Raw genomic sequence first — 16,193 nt, 5'->3', positions numbered from 1 at the left:
CTGAGAATTAAATGAGAAAACACTACATGTGCAGAGACTAAATGCTCTCATTTTTTTTAAAGAATACTTGTAATGAGTGAAAACATTTTCGAAACAGTTAATTCACTCAGAACTCTTCTGAGGCAAATGTTGATTTAATTTCCCATTATACAGAAAGAAAAATCACAACCAGCAGACTCTAAGAAATCAGTTGAGATTAAACACAAGGATGTGACTGAAATTGCTAATAAAGATTGACTCAGACGCTCCAAACACCAAGTGATTACTAACAGGAAATAGAGACAGATCTGGATGTCTGCCTGTCTAAAAAAAAAAAAAAAAATAAGTAAATGAAAAAAATCTTTGAGGCAATCTCACTGTGGGTTTCACTATCCTATAACTCACTATCTATACCAGACAGGCCTTGAACTCAGAGATCTGCCTGCCTTTACCGATATTACTTATGAATGTTCTTTTACCATATGCTAGTTTACGTGCTTCATACATGCATATATAATGGACTTTGGTCATATTTACTCCTCCAGCTAGTCCACTTCTTCCACCCCTCTACTTTTACATTCTTATTAATTACTATTGAAGCCTAGATTCTAGGAAAAAACACGCAGTATCTATAATCCTGAGTCTGGCTTATGTATCAAAGTGATGGTCTCCAGTTCCATGCATTTTCCTGCACAATAATATTTCATTCTACTCTGTTGCTGAAGGAAACCTGCATTGTGCGGATGGTTCATCTTTTCCTTACCCACTCGTGTGTGGATGGCCACCTAGGTTGACCTCAAGGTTGCCTACTGGAAACAGTGCTTCCACGGGTGTGCTCGTACCTCTGTGAAATGCTGGCCTGGATTCCTTTAAGTGTGCACCCAGGAAAAGCACAGTTGGGTCACATGGAAGTTTTCAGGTTTCTGAGGAACTGTGATCAGAACTTCCATAGCCGCTGGTGTAACATTTCCATCAACGTGGAAATGCACCTTCACTAGCAGTTTGTTCATTTGGCTTTTTGACTTTTTGTTTTTGTTTCATTCTATTTGAGACAAAGCTTCTCTGTGTTTCTCGCTGTGTAGACCAGGCTGGCCTCAAACTCACAGATCCGCCTGCCTCTGCCTCCCGAAATGCTGGTAAAGGTGTGCACCACCACTGCCCGGCAGTTTTCTGCTTTCCTAATATTTATTCTGACAGTGATAATTTAGTTTTTAAATTCCCTGACGGCTAAGAACAATAAACGTTTTTTCCAGATAATCGATTAGCCATTTGCACTTTTTCTGAGAATGGCCTCCCCCATTCATTTATTTATTTATTCCCAAAACTTCCTCCTCTCTCAGTGTTTTGTCACTGCTGGGTTGTTTCTATATGCTGGCTCCTAACGTCTGTTGGCCAAGATGTTGGCAAATGCTTTCTGTCCTTCCTTGGTGGTGAAGAGCCCTTTAATCTGATGAAATCCTATTGGTCAACTGTTGCTGTCATTCCTGTTCAGTGTCACCGCCTACCCCTTCATCTTGAAAGGTTTCCCTCCAGTGCTTTCAAATTTTCATGAAGATTTTTGATCCAATTTTAACTGACTTCTATACAGGATGAAAAGGGGGGAAATCGTTTTATTCTTTCACATGCCAATGTCCATTTCTCCCTGTATTATTTATTAAAGAGGCCATCTTTTCTACAGTGCTTGTTTTTGGTACCTCTGTTGATAATCAGATGGCTAGAGTTGCAAAGGTTTACTTCTGGGTCCTCTATCCTGTTCCCTTGGGTCTATGTGTCTTCTTCTGTGCTGACAGCACACTGTTTTTATCACTATAGATCTGCAGCATAGTTTGAAATTAAATTTTGTGATATCCCACAGCATATTAATTTCTGTTTTTTTCTCTCAGGATTGCTTTGGCCTATCCAGGGCTTTTTGTGCTTCTACGCAAATTTCACAATTATCGTTTATAGTTGCATACTAATGGGAGGTCTTTCCATTTTCTAGTATCTTCTTCAATTACTTTTTTTCTTCAGCATTTCTAAGTTTTTGTTTTGTAGACGTCTGGCACATACCTCCTCAGTTTGGTTATCTGAGCTGTTTTCTTCTGTTTTGAAAGCTGTCAATAGGGTCCACACCCCGGTGGTTTTATAACTGCCATACAGGAAAGCTACAGAGTTTTGTATGTCGATGTTTGCACCCTGGCACTTGGCTGAATGTGATCATCAGACCTCAGAGTTTTCTTAACTATCGTCTGGTAACAGCCACAGCATGACTTCTCTCACCTTTTCTATCACTTTGTTTCTCATTTACTGCTCTAGCAAAGAAGTCAAGCCTCACAATGAACAGGAGAGGAGAAAGCGGACACCAGAGCCTTGTTTCTGATTTTAGAGGACTTGCTTTCAATTTGTCCCCATTCAATACATGGCCATAGGTTTATCACACACAGCCTTTACTAGGTTAACTATGATCCTTCTAACTCCAGGTTTTGGAACTCTCACCATAAAGTGATGCTGGATTTTGTCAAAGACTATTTCTGCCTCCACTGCAATGTCCTTGTCCTGGGTTTTATTTACATTCACGTCGTACTTACTGACTGCTGTATGTTGAACCACACTTGCATCCCTACAATGAAACTGATTTATCATGATTACCTTTGTAGTGTTGAATTTGTTTTACTGAAGAAAACTGGTCTGTGATTTTCTTTTTGTGTTTTGTCTTACTCCACCCTCAGTGTCTGTCGAATGCCAGCTTTGTAAAATAACTGGGAATTACTCTTTCCCTTTCCATTTTATGGAATAGTTTGAAGAGTCCTCATGATGGGTGATTTTGGCTGTCAACCTGGCAGACCTGGGAAGAGGGAACCTCAACAGAGGAATTTACTCCATCTGACTGGCCTGTGAGCATGTCTGTGGGGGCATTTTCTTGATTGCTAACTGGGGTAGGAGTACCCAGTCTACTGTGGATGCTGCTAGCCCTGGGGAGGTGGGTCTGGGCTGTGTAGGGTGGCTGAACAAGCCAGTGGAAGTAGTGTTCTTCCATGGCCTCTGCTTCAGTTCTTGCCTTAATTTTCTGCTCTGGCTTCCCTTCCTAACCCAAGCTGAGTTTGGTCAATGTGGAGGTTAGAATAATAATGGCTCCATAGGCTCATGTTTGAATGCTTAGTCATGAGGGAATGACACTATTTGAGAAGGATTAGGAGGTGCGGCCTTATTGGAATAGATATGGCCTTGTTGGAGGAAATGTGTCCCTGGGGGTGGGCTTTGAGGTTTCAAAAGCCCAAGCCAGGCCCCAAGTCTCTGTCTCTGTCTCTCTGCCTGCAAATAAGGATGTAGCTCTCAACTACTTCTCCAGCACCATGCCTGCCTACACAGTCATGCTCCCCACCATGATGGACTAAACCTCTCAAACTGTAAGCAAGCATCCACTTCAATGCTTTCTCTTGTAAGAGTTGCCTTGGTGATGGTGAGGATTTTGAAGCTTTGTCTAGAAGAGTGATAGAGCGCTCAGAGCTTAATGAGCTACTGTGGGGACTTGGAAGATGAGACTAAGAACACTGCTGACGATGGAGGCCTGACTTGGGAAGTTTCAGAAGGAAGCTTGAGATTTCCTCAACGTCCCTCTTTGGAGCTGGTTGTGTGATCGTTCAAATTAAGCATCTGTGATGTCTGGTCAGCTGTGATCAACACGAGACCAGCACCACTGAGCGAAACCTTTGCTTTTCTGGAACAAATCAATGCTGGGCAGCTGGATCTGAGAAAATCATTCGTGATTGAAAAGAGACCAGCATCACAGGGGTCAAGTCTTCTGGGAAGTGCTGTTAGGGGTCAGCACACAGAAGCTGTGGTCCAGTCGGAGCTGGGGAGGGGAGAGGCTGCACATCAGTTTGTCAGCAGAACTTGGTAAATAATGTCTAAGAGTCTCATCCCAGATGGTCCTGGTTTTGAAGGCATGAAGGTGTCGTGGAGAGCAGCTGAGGCTTGACACTGTGTGGCGGGGTTAGTCTCCCTGAAAAGATCCCAGGAGAGGTCACTGGTGAAAGAACAGCCTCAGCTGTAGTAGAGACTCCAGGATGGAAGGCATCATGGCGAGAAGCTGAGGCTGGGCATTATGAGAGACTAGAAGAGGCCACTAGTGAAGTGCACTCGGCGGTAGTGGAAATCTTGGGATATCGGAGGAGGCAGGATCAGGGGATGTCTGCTAAGGGCAGAGGCAGGTGTGGAATGAGGCCAGCCTGAGCCTATGAGACAGGCTATATGACTGTAGAAGCCAGAGAGTGGGACTCCTAAGCCCTTTGGAGACCAGACGCTCAGAAGGGAGTCCAGGTACCGGACACGGAGCTTTTTACAGTTAGATTTTGGTTTGGCTTTGCTCTTCCCGTAACTGTGCCCTGGTTTTCCCTCTTGAAATAAAATAGCATATAACTTACTTTTGATTTTATAAGAACCCACAGTTAAAGGACTTTGGATTATTAAAGAGACATTTGACTTTTAAAGTAAACTTTGTTCTGAGACAAGATCTTACTACATAGCCCTGGCTGGCCTGGAGCTTGTTATATCGACCAGGCCTGCCTCAAAGTCACAGATACGTGCGGGCATCTGTCTGCTGAGCGCCGGGGTTAAAGGCATGTGCCACCACATCTGTCAGAGTGTTGAACATCTTAATGACTGTGGGAGTTTTAAAGTTGTACTAAGTGTTATACTGTTACATTAGCAAGGGATTGGGATTAAAGGCATGTGCCACCACATCTGTCAGAGTGTTGAACATCTTAATGACTGTGGGAGTTTTAAAGTTGTACTAAGTGTTATACTATTACATTAGCAAGGGATTGGGATTAAAGGCATGTGCCACCACATCTGTCAGAGTGTTGAACATCTTAATGACTGTGGGAGTTTTAAAAGTTGTACTAAGTGTTATACTGTTACATTAGCAAGGGATTGGGATTAAAGGCATGTGCCACCACATCTGTCAGAGTGTTGAACATCTTAATGACTGTGGGAGTTTTAAAGTTGCACTAAGTGTTATACTGTTACATTAGCAAGGGATTTGGGGGACAAGCGGAGGCCATAGGCTTCTATGTCAAGCTGACACAGCCCACTGTTATCAGCTTGTTGTCAACTTGACACCCTTGGGAAGAGGTAACCTCCACTGAGAAACTGCCTCCATCAGACTGGCCTGTGGGCACGTCAGTGGAGCATTTTCTTAACTGTAAACTGATGTAGGAGGGCCCAGTCCACTGTGAGTTACGTATCACCCTTAGGCAGGTTGGCCTAGGCTGTATAAGGAAAGTGGCTGAGCAAGCCAGTCAGCGGTGCTTCTCCACAGCCTCTGTTTCCGTTTCGGCCCCTAATTCCTTCAGTGGTGGACCATTAACTGGGAGCTGGAGGATGAAACAAACCCTTTCCTCTCCAGGTTGCGTATGGTCATGGTGTTTATCACAGCAACAGAAACCAACTAGAACACTACTACCGAGTCTAATTTACCGAGTCTAAATTCTAAGAGCTAATCATATCTAGGCAGAAGCTCTATTTAGAAAACTGGAATGCATTTACTTAATCAATAGGCTTCTATTTTGATTGAACGTATCATGGAATAGTATTCTGGTAATCACTCAAACCTGGTGACTAGGTATACAGTCTGGCACAGGGAAGAAAGGTGGGGGATTTCGAATTCTCTCCAAGTATAAAGAATTGCCAAGTTTATGGACTTAGAGGGCAGCTCTAATATTGTCAAGCTAATTTATCTACATAGGTAACTTGACTGTTATTAAAAATTAGATCTCTACTGTAAAATTCCCTCTCTGCCTAAGTCATTGCCAACCATAAAACATCCAAAAAAAAAAAGGTGGTCCACATCTTGAAAAAAATAACTAAATATATTTGAAAAAAATTTGAAGTGTCCTTGTATTTAAAATTTTTTAAACCCTCATTTTAAAAGCTGCTTTTAAAATGATTTATGTTCAACTATGCATGGAGACAGGTTGGACTGGTCAGAGGTGGGCAGGAAGCTCACCCAGGGAAAGGATGCTCACATGAGTGAGTGTATGGTCCTTAGAAAAGAACTGAGGGGGACGGGAGACAGCCTTAAATGCCAGCTGCAGGGTTCTGCTATCTTCCTCTGGCCTTCATGGGCGACTGTACTCACATACACAAACCCACAGACATTCTTGGAATTAGAAAGAAAAATAAATCTTAAAAAAAAGAGATGAGCTGACTTTAAATGTAGGTTCCTCCAAAAGTATGAATTTACAAATTAGTGTAATAACAAATCTGTCAGTTTGTATTTCCATACCCAGTTACAGAATAAATCAATAAGATTACTGGATCAAAATAAATATCATGCCAAGAATCTCATGTCCACCCTTCAAAGAACCGTTGGTTTCAATTTAAAGGGATGACTAAAGTGGGAAACTGAGACAAACTCGAAGAAAATAAGAAACTCATTTCTCCTAAAAATGAAAACAAAACTCTAGCTTCAATTTGCCATTGGATGACAAAATTCTGATCCATATCACGTCTGCAAAATCTAACTCTTCACAGCATGTGTAATGTAGGAATGCCTTACCGTTACTTTCTGTAGAAAAATCTCATTACAAAACACAAGTCCAAATACTGAAAGGTGGTAAAAAGGAGAAAACCTCCAACATAGTAAAGCCTATGTTCACAGAATCAGTGTTAGCATCTGCAAGTAATTCTCCATGTTGTTCTTAACTCCACTTGGTATGGCAACTGAGGTCCACCCAACAGCCTGTCCTTGTGAATCTGGAATGAAAATTAGTGGCTTTGCATCCTTCTGCAGGGACTTGGTCACCAAGGAGGGAAGAAGGGCCACCGCCTGCCAAGGTGTCCACACCCACTGCCGACTGGGTCACTGTCTTAACTTCCTTCTCTATGTTCTCTCTAGAGAGAGTATAAAGCAGGGCAAGGTCAGAGCAGTGAGGAAAAAAAAAGTATCTTTCTGATCCAAGCGCCACCCCCCTCCCATGTAAACAGGTATCTCTGTAAGAAAGACTATTCCATGGTTTTAAGACCACAGTTACTTATTTAAAATTGGGTGGAAATATTCACAGTGAACCACATAGTTATCTGCGGGATAATATTTTTGATTTGTCCTCAATGAGAGAGTTCTCTCAACCTGAGAGACTACTAGTAATATTCCTAAAGTTGTCTAGATGTGCAATGATAGCCCACAATGAACCTGTTACCTGTCAACAGGGGGACCCAGCTGACCAAAAATGACAAAGGAAGCTCAGAGGTAGAAATGGCTTTGTGGGCCCAAGACTTAACCAGACTCAGATTCTTACACAAAGACTCTATCCTGAATGATTCAGGAGCCCATCAAGCACTGTCCTCAAGGCCAAGGTGATGCTTGCACCGAGGTCAGTTATAGCTGCCAATCTGACCCCAGCGTCAGCCTCACATAGGGTATCCCTGTTGCCTGATGCTGTCTACAGTTCTGAATAGAGCCTACCAAAGACACTATGTGTGCACAAAAGCCAGCCTGGAACCCCTTACTGTAAGGAGTAAGCTTAACACACCACAGGATGACAGCTTCACCCACACCCTCTACTATTTATCTAGTGAGTCAAAATGCTGCCTTACAACATCCCACACGGGCACACTTCCTGGATAATCAACAGACCACCACCTGGTTCTGAGGATCAACTGTTCAACTGTACATAAATATTTAATAAACACTGACTGTACTGGTAGAGATTTCTAAAAAATGGAATAAACTATAAAAGTAAGGACAATTTTAAAAACCGTTGCCCTTCCCGACCCATCAACTGACTTTGTACATAATCATTTAACTGAATCTGCTCAGCTCTGCATCTACCCCTATGTACCCGACAAACTGTACCAAGTGTTTATGCTGACTTTAGGCTGTAGCCCCAAATGGTGATCTATGACAAAGAGAACTAACACAGTCTCAGACAACAGATTAACTTCACGTCACTTCCTTGAATGAAACATTCCCTCATGCATTTGTGAGATGAACACATTCTGTTCTGAGCAAGCAGGAAAAGTTGCTAATTACTTCCCAATTGGGGACTTCTGGTTTTCCATTCAAGTGTGTTTTCCTTACTTAAAATTCTCAGTAAAGAAGTTTAGTTGCTTATGCACATTTTTTCTAGTAGCAGTGATCTAAGGTAACTCTTGCAACCAGTGGAAATTAGGGTAGATACACACACACACACACACACACACACACACACACACACACACCCCTTGAAAATCTCTTACAACTTTAAAAATAGCCAAGTATAACCAACTGGGTCATGTGGTTCTGGCAAGGGTCATTCACTCTTCTTCACCCATCCTGGGAATTATGAGTTGAGTATTACGATTAAAGGCATCATGATAGGGGCATATTGAGAAATTGTAATGTTTTGCTCTTTTTTTATTTTAATTTCCTTTTCTCACTTAGTAAGGGCATTCACATTTCATTTTGTTCCAGGGTAAGCCAAGAGACAGTGACAAGAATGATCCTTCATAACTCATCAGGGCTTTCCAACACAGATGCGGGTCATTTATCATCTGTGACTGGCTTGAGAGTTCCGATTCACAGTGGGAACTCTTAATAGCCCACAGTAGAATCAAATTATCAGAAAAATTGTATTTTCACAAATATCTGAAGCCAAGAGTGTTTCTGGTATTCCAACACACACAAACGACACAGAGGCACAGATTAATGGAGTTGAAAGCAGAACTGATCACGAAGACATTTCGGCCAGTAAATAAAATTAGATTTTGTTTTTCAACAATGGAATTGGTAAATTTCATTGACACAGCTCAATGGAAGGACACTTTAATAATAGTCTCCCTTTTCTCAAATAACATAAGAATCCTTCTACTAACCTCCCCCTAAGCCAAAATAAGAGGGAGAAAGAAAATGGGGGGCTAGGAGGAGAGGGGTGCAGTATACTTTGAAATGTGATACACCAGCTCAGAGTCTCTCATCAGAGTTTTGGTTTTTTTAAGTTGCTTTATCCCTATATCATTAGGAAACATAGAAGCCATAAGAAATGTAATTTCTACTCATCTCTGTTTACCACAATGATGAGGAACATCTTCATTTCTGTGACTGCTACCTAAATCCTGAAGTCATTTTATGTTCAATTAAACATGGAAGTCTCTAAAAGCCCTGAGCACCTTCCTGCGGATGTCTGTAGGGCTGAACCTGGAATGGGGAGTGGGGAGGGGTAAATATATAATTATATATTTACTGTATAATTAGGTGAGCTACAGAGAACCGCACACCGGGCCTAGAGCAGACAGAAGGATAAAACGAAAATGTAGTGAGCAAACTACAAAGCCCCATGCTCTGTTATCACCAACGACAACAGTGGCAGTCCTTGTATTTTCAATGAACGTTAGTTTGACTCCTATCTGAAAATGCAGCCACTGGGAACGAAAGCCAGCCATTAGTATGGCATCGGAGGTTTTGCCAAACATCCCAGGCTAAAGAACCCCCCTGTTCCGACCTGTTGCTCTTAGCTACTCTATGGATCTGGTCCTAGGCCACTCCCTGTCTCAGCGATTTCTGCTTAGAGAATTTACTGATTCTTATCAATTCACTGATATTAGTCCTTTTCTTTCAAATTTGGTATTTCATATTCAAAAAAAAAATGATTCCCCCCTTTCCTTAGAACTGAACATACATATAAAACCACTTTAATTTCATTGCAATGGAACAATTTCAGCTAAAAATGTATGTCACTTATTCAAGATGATTTCTTGAAACTTAAAAAAAAAGTGAAACCAAAACAAGATGTCTATTCAATGGTTCAAACAGCTACAATGACGTTTTTATCAAAACGTGGCCATTTGAACTGAGTCTGGTGTTACCTCGGGAACGCCAAGTTTTCTGCATGCTTCCAAGAAGTTTTCCACATTCCTCCTGCACTTGGCCATGCTGAGTTTGGGCTAGAAATGTAAACATACAGAAACAACATAGTATTAAGATTAAAAAAGATTAACATCCATCTAGAGACAAAAAACTTAATATTGTAGGTCATATTCTTGAGCTTTGTGTGCATATGCATACACAGGCCTTTATATGTGCTTGGTAGAGAGATGTTTAGATAGACACAAGTCTGTAATGCTGATATGCTGACATATATGTATGCCAGGTTTTCTGCTCTCACCTCTAAATATCTGTGTATATTCACACAAAAACACACACCATACAGTTGGATAACCCGTTTTAGTTCACCTAAAAATATACCACAAACATCACCTTTCTCCAACCACAAATGTATTTCCATACAAAGGGTTAAAATCCATCAGGCTAATTGTCCCCTCCCCCCCTCCCCCAAAATCACTTTGATGACTTGGAAAGTGTGGATGGATAACAGGTTCATTTGATTCATACAGGAAAATTTTTAGATGGTAAGTTTTAAACATGTCTTACCATTTTTTAAAAAAAAATTCCACTATTAATCTCCTTAAAAAGGAAAGCAAGAAGTGTGGCTGAAACAACTGAGCAGAGAGGCTAAACCAATACTGTCCCTCAGGGCAGAAGAGGAAGTCCAGTCACAGGGTCACAGAAAGACACAGGACAGCTGTGCCCAGCCACACACAGACAGGAGGATCAGAGAGAACACCAGGAATAGAGAAGAATAGGATCCAGAGGAAGTGAGGCACCAGAAGCCCGGCATCCTGTGGTCCTAGGGCTCCACTGTCCATCAGCATGTACTCATATTTCAGGTACAGTGCTGTGACAGTGGTTCAGCCTCACCATTAACCAATCAAAACTCACATGAACTGTACCAACGGGGGTGCCGGTGTTTGGCTTACAGCTGGGAAAACTGAAGAAAAACTAGCTTTTCTCCTCCTAAGGAAAACTTTCAGTATGTTGAAAATGACAAGGACTATGGCAAACGACCTTTCCTGAGGTTGGCATTCAAACCCACACACCACGGGGCTCACGAAATCAAAGACCAGAACACGTAATGCTTGCAGTAGTACGGTCGGGTCAGGCACCCTGGGCATCGTCGATGGTGCAGACACAACCGTATCGGCTGTCTACTCTGCACATGCTGCCTTTGGTGCTGAGGGCACAACAGGGGAACAAGAAGACACAAACCTTGGGCCACATAGCTCTGGTGTAGCTGGAAACAATAAGCCAAGAGGGTGTAGAGAGACATGGGGGTAGTTCTTACTGGTGATAGGGGGCTTGCAATGAGGGAAAATAGAAAGAAACCAAATTCTCATTGTGTAGAGCAGGAACTGTGGTGGGCAGGGTGGTGGGCACCCACAGGTCCAGGTTTTGTGGCTACAGCAGGGCTGGGTCCATCAGAAATTGCTTGAAGTGCTGACAAGATGGCTTAGTAAATAAAGGCACCTGCTGCCAAGCCTAATGACCTGAGTTCGATTCCAGGACCCACACAGTAGGAGAAGAGAACCAATTTCTGTAAGTTATCCTGTGATCTCTACACACCCACTGTGGCAAGCGCATGCCTACACACACATACACACACACATACACACACACAAAAAAAAAAAAAAAAAAAAAACCTTTAAAAACAAAAATACTTCAAGCAGATCACAGGAGAATTTCTATTAGTAGGCATTTAGAAGCGAGCTGTAACCGACAGACTCCTGTAACCAACAGCAAAAAGGATGCTTAAGAAGATCTGATGATTGACAAGTTAGGCTCTCATAGATTTTAAATGCCACTACATAGTATATATAGGATCATAATTAAAAACACAAATGTATGGAGTCTGTTAATGGTAAAGACAGAAGGACGCTGTTTCTGCTATTTTCTCCTGCCAAGCACTTTTTCCTATATTTTTCCAATTAAAAAAATTATTAAAATGAAAAGATCTCTTTCAAAGTATAGTGTTTTTCCTGAAACATAAATAAAAGTGTAAGAGTTCACAATTCTTAATGTCTCCTGACACCTTGCAAGGTGACAGTGCACACTCCATTTGGAAGCCAGAGAACCCAGTATGTCTCTCATGAACCGGGGGGGAAAAGCTCACAGTGTGGCATAACGCTCACGCGATGTCACGGAGAACTGGCTTAGTGGCCAAGGGAGGACCCAAGTTCAGTTCCTAGCACCCACATAAGACCTGCAACTCCAGCTCCAGGGGATCCAATGTCCTCTTCTGGCCTCCTCGGGCACCTGTGCTTATGTGCACATACCTACACACAGAACTAAAAAATAAATATGACTCTTAATAACAGTAACAGGAAGAGACTGGAGACCTCTGCGCTGCACTGAATGATAGAATTCACTGTCCTACAGTAAGGCTGCTAGAGACAGACTTCAAGGAGAAGTTATACGGCTACCCCTCCAATGTTTTTGAGGCAAAAAAATAAATAAATAAAAGTGGTCATACTTTTGAAAGAAAAAAAAGCAGTCAATATTATAGAAAAGGAACTGATGGTTGAAATGAGATCACTAGCTCATCTTTCTGTGGCCAGGAGAAAACAGAGTAGAATAAAAAGGCCCTAGTGAGAGCTCCCCTGAAGGAGGTGGGCAGGGGTCTCACCCAAGTGGTCACCTGACACACTGATTACACAGTCGAAATTGTACCTTGAGATTAGTGGCTCTGCTATATATAAACACACATGGTAGCAAGTGACTCATTTACGTGGCTTGTCTCTCCGGTACCTCATTTCATCTTCTCGAGAGCAGGTCTATTCCAGAGAAGGGTGTATATCAAGCTAATGACAGGATGCAACTTGCCCAAAGCTTTTAGACGTAGATCTGGAATCTTAATCCAACCTTGCACCTGAGCCCCTAAGCGCCTCAACTTTCCCTAACGCACACACCCACTCTGTTGACATAAACTCTCTCTGTTCTTATTTGTATAAAACCCTATGTGGGCTCCAAAGATAAGCCTATCTGTGGCCCCCTATGATCCCTCCGCTCCTGCAGGCGGGATCACAAACGGTCCCTGTAGCTTTCTATCATCTGACCCCGGCTCTGTGACATCTAGGACAAGGGTCAGGGCTAGGATATAGCTCACTAGGAAAGCACCTGCTAGGCAGGCAGAAGCCCTGGGTCTGAGGAAGGGAGGAGAAAAACCGGCTGAGTTATACCTGGACTGGTCGGTTGTTCAGGGTGCTTTCTATATTTATATACCTTCACAAGCTACTGCAAAATCCCCAATGATGGAATAAAGAGAAGAGATCCCAATCAGTAACGACCACACCGGGGAGGTTGAGGCAGTGGGGCTCAGCTTGGGCTATCTAGGGAATGAATATCTAGTGAAGGCCTACTGAGAAAAAAGTGCGAGAGAGTCCACTTAGAAAAAGCCTTCAGCCAGACAGCCTTCTGAAGAGACATCTTGCTGTTCACAGACCCCTTTGTGAGGGCCAAATCTCTGTGCTCTATGGCCTTTAAACCAGTGTATCGATCCGTAACTTCTTTAAACTCCACACCTGAGATAGTTATTTCTGTCTTTCCCATACGTGTTTTTTTAACAGCCTTTCTTTACCGGAAGTGCTGCTTCCTCAGGCTCCCTTTGCTCTGCTCTTCTAGTTGTAGGGGGCTCAATGGAAGGGATCCGGGCAGACTCCCAGAGACCTCACCCGCATCTTTAACCAACAACAAGAGAGCTTGTCCTATGCCAGTTTTCCTCTATCTGGCATTACTTACAACCGCAGGTGAGGGGACATGGATGCTGGCGACAGACCGCGGGCGGATGTGGTTGGCCAGGTGGCAGAGCACGACACCGTCCATGAGTGCTGCCCCTAGGTCTTCGTGCAGGGTCACTTTCAACCTCATTTCGATGCTCTGGGGGTGGGAAGCAGAAAGAGCCAGTTGCTATGGGCACTGAAGCAAGTTAAGTATTAAACACAGCTGTATTTATGAACTGAGGCACTATTCTTAATGGGGGGACAAGGGTAAGAGTGTCTAGAGATGGGGAGGTGGCTCTGTCATTGAAGTGCTGTCAAGGACCCAAGCTTGACACCAGAAACCCTAAGAGTCTGGTATGATGATAGTGTATGCCTGTAATTCTGGCAGTGGGGAGGTGAAGTCAGGGGAGTCACCAAGGCTTGCTATCTAGTCAGCCTAGTAAACAAGGTTCAGGCCTGTGAGAGAGAGACCCTGACTAAAAAAAAAAAAAATGTAGATGGCATCTGAGGAGTCATCTCCTAGCCTCCACATATATGTATACACACACACACACACACACACACACACACACACACCAGACACAGGGAGAATGTTTGAAAAACGCTCATTACATATTTTCAAACATCTTTTTTAAAACCCTCTATATAAAGACAGATTCAGTTGTACTGAAATGTTTTAATTAAAAGCTGCAGAAATAATAAAATCCTTTTTTAGTTTGTTTCTGAGATAGAGGCACTACTGTAGTCCAGGCTAGCTCAAACTCTCCATGTAGCTGAGGATGACCTTGAGCTCCTGGTCCTCCTGCCTCCACCTCCTCAGTACTGGGATTACACACCCATGTAACCAAAACTGGAATCATTGAATTTCAATATTTTCCTAGCTTTGGTTATGAGAATACAAAAACAGAATGAATGGAATGATAACAACCAAATCTGGCTAGCTCGCTGGAGTTGACATGGGGTGGGAGGGGGATGAAGGGAAGCGTTTTAGTTGAGAAATCAATTAATGATCCTTATTCTAAATATTAGACTTGAAGGACTAAAGAAATGGTTCAGCAGTTAAGAGTATATACTGCTCTTCCAGAAGACCTGAGGTTAGTTCCCACCACCCACATCAGGCTGCTCACAGCTGCCTATAACTCCAGCTCTAGAGGATCTGACACCCTCTTCTGGTCTCTGCAGGTACTGCACTCATATGCATACCCATACTCAGACATATACAGAGACACATAATTTAAAATAAATAAAATTAAACTTGAATTTTGAAACAAGACAGGAGAATTAGGAAGCAAGACAGATTTCATACACTATCTGCCAAATTTCCCCAATGACAACAACAACTTGCAAAACAACCATGGTATTATTGTGTGTCAAGAAATACAAGGTTCTTTCACAAGGATGCCCAGGGGACTGATGTTTCTTCTTGAACTCTTTGTACACATCATTCCCTCACAGGCTCCCAAGCTCTATCCATCTGTTTTCAGCTTGCTTTCTCTCTGGGTCTTAAAGTCATGTCTACCATCCTGTCATTCCAGCTCATTCCACCATCTTTCCACTCTGCTGTGGCTCTTCTCCATCAGGTTTCATTACTGTGGATAATATTTTTCAGTTCCAAACATCCACTCAGTCCTCCTCTGCTGAGGTTTTGTGGTTCCTTGGTGTACCACTGTATGGCTTCTTCTCATTACTCACCAAGGTCTCTCTACTGTGGCTGCTTGGAAATCCATCACACAATTCTAGGCATTCTTTTCACCCCTGCAGTGCTGGGGATCAAAGCAGGATCTTCACTGGTAGCCCAGTGAATCTGACCCAACACTCTGCCAATAAACGCCATTTCCACCTTTTGTCGGGTCATTTTAACATCTGTCAGCTGTGGGCTGTTTTCTTCTGTGGTTTATGACCCTCCCAATCCTTGATTTGAGGAGTGATTTTTCGATTGAAATCCAGGCACTTTTTGCACTGTGTCGTGAGTCTCAGATTCCCTTAGAACTCTGTTTTAGGTGGCTGTGTTTAGGGATATTGGTCTGGTACAAAAAGAAAGACTCCCACCAAGTTTTCCACTTGGCCTCAGAAAGGGGGCAGGATAGTAGCGGTCTTCCTCTGGCTAGGTCCAAGAGGAAGGATCCAGGCTCCCCACAGGTAATAAAGACAGGCTCTTTACTAGAGAGGGTAAATTTCTGGCTTCCACCTTGGTTTCTCTGACATCACTCCCAGGGACGGCCTCTGACTCAGCCTTTGCTAACAGGGCACACGTGGGACTAGCTCCTTTTCTCTGGTGTCCAGCTGGAGGAGAACACCAGCTGTCTGAAAGTTCTCTGTCTTGCTCGACCACTCACTCCCTAGTTGTCCAGGTAGAGGATGCAAGCCTTCGCTATGTGAGCATTAGTGTCTCTGGCTCCAGAGAAACATGAGGTAAGAAGAAAACCCATGGAGTATGGTGGTATTTTATTTGTACTGAAATGTGATTTTAATTGTATGTTAATAAATAAAGTTGCCAGGGGGTCAGAGCTATTAAAGCCATAGCAAAAGCTGGGCGTTGGTGGCGCACACCTTTAATCCCAGCACTTGGTAGGCAGAGCTAGGTAGATCTCTGTGTGTTCAAGGATACAGCCAGCATTGGAGACACACGCTCCAATGTGTGTCTG

General features: G+C 42.9%; 1 protein-coding gene across 1 annotated transcript in view; it reads right to left on the bottom strand.

Annotated features, from left to right (window-relative positions):
- The window catches only part of Lrch1 (leucine rich repeats and calponin homology domain containing 1), a 199,631-nt gene that overhangs the window by 13,950 nt on the left and 169,488 nt on the right, over positions 1–16,193 (bottom strand). Inside the window, exons 17-18 of the mRNA XM_059273333.1 lie at positions 13,568–13,705; positions 9,802–9,879 (exon numbers count right to left, since the gene is read on the bottom strand). Coding sequence (XP_059129316.1) covers positions 9,802–9,879; positions 13,568–13,705 — 216 coding nt within the window. The remainder of the gene's footprint in view (positions 1–9,801; positions 9,880–13,567; positions 13,706–16,193) is intronic.

This window comes from Peromyscus eremicus, chromosome 9, assembly GCF_949786415.1.
Source record: "Peromyscus eremicus chromosome 9, PerEre_H2_v1, whole genome shotgun sequence".
NCBI classification, from domain to species: domain Eukaryota; kingdom Metazoa; phylum Chordata; class Mammalia; order Rodentia; family Cricetidae; genus Peromyscus; species Peromyscus eremicus.
The sequence above is the reverse complement of the archived record's forward strand: the minus strand, read 5'-3'. Positions and strand labels throughout refer to the sequence as shown.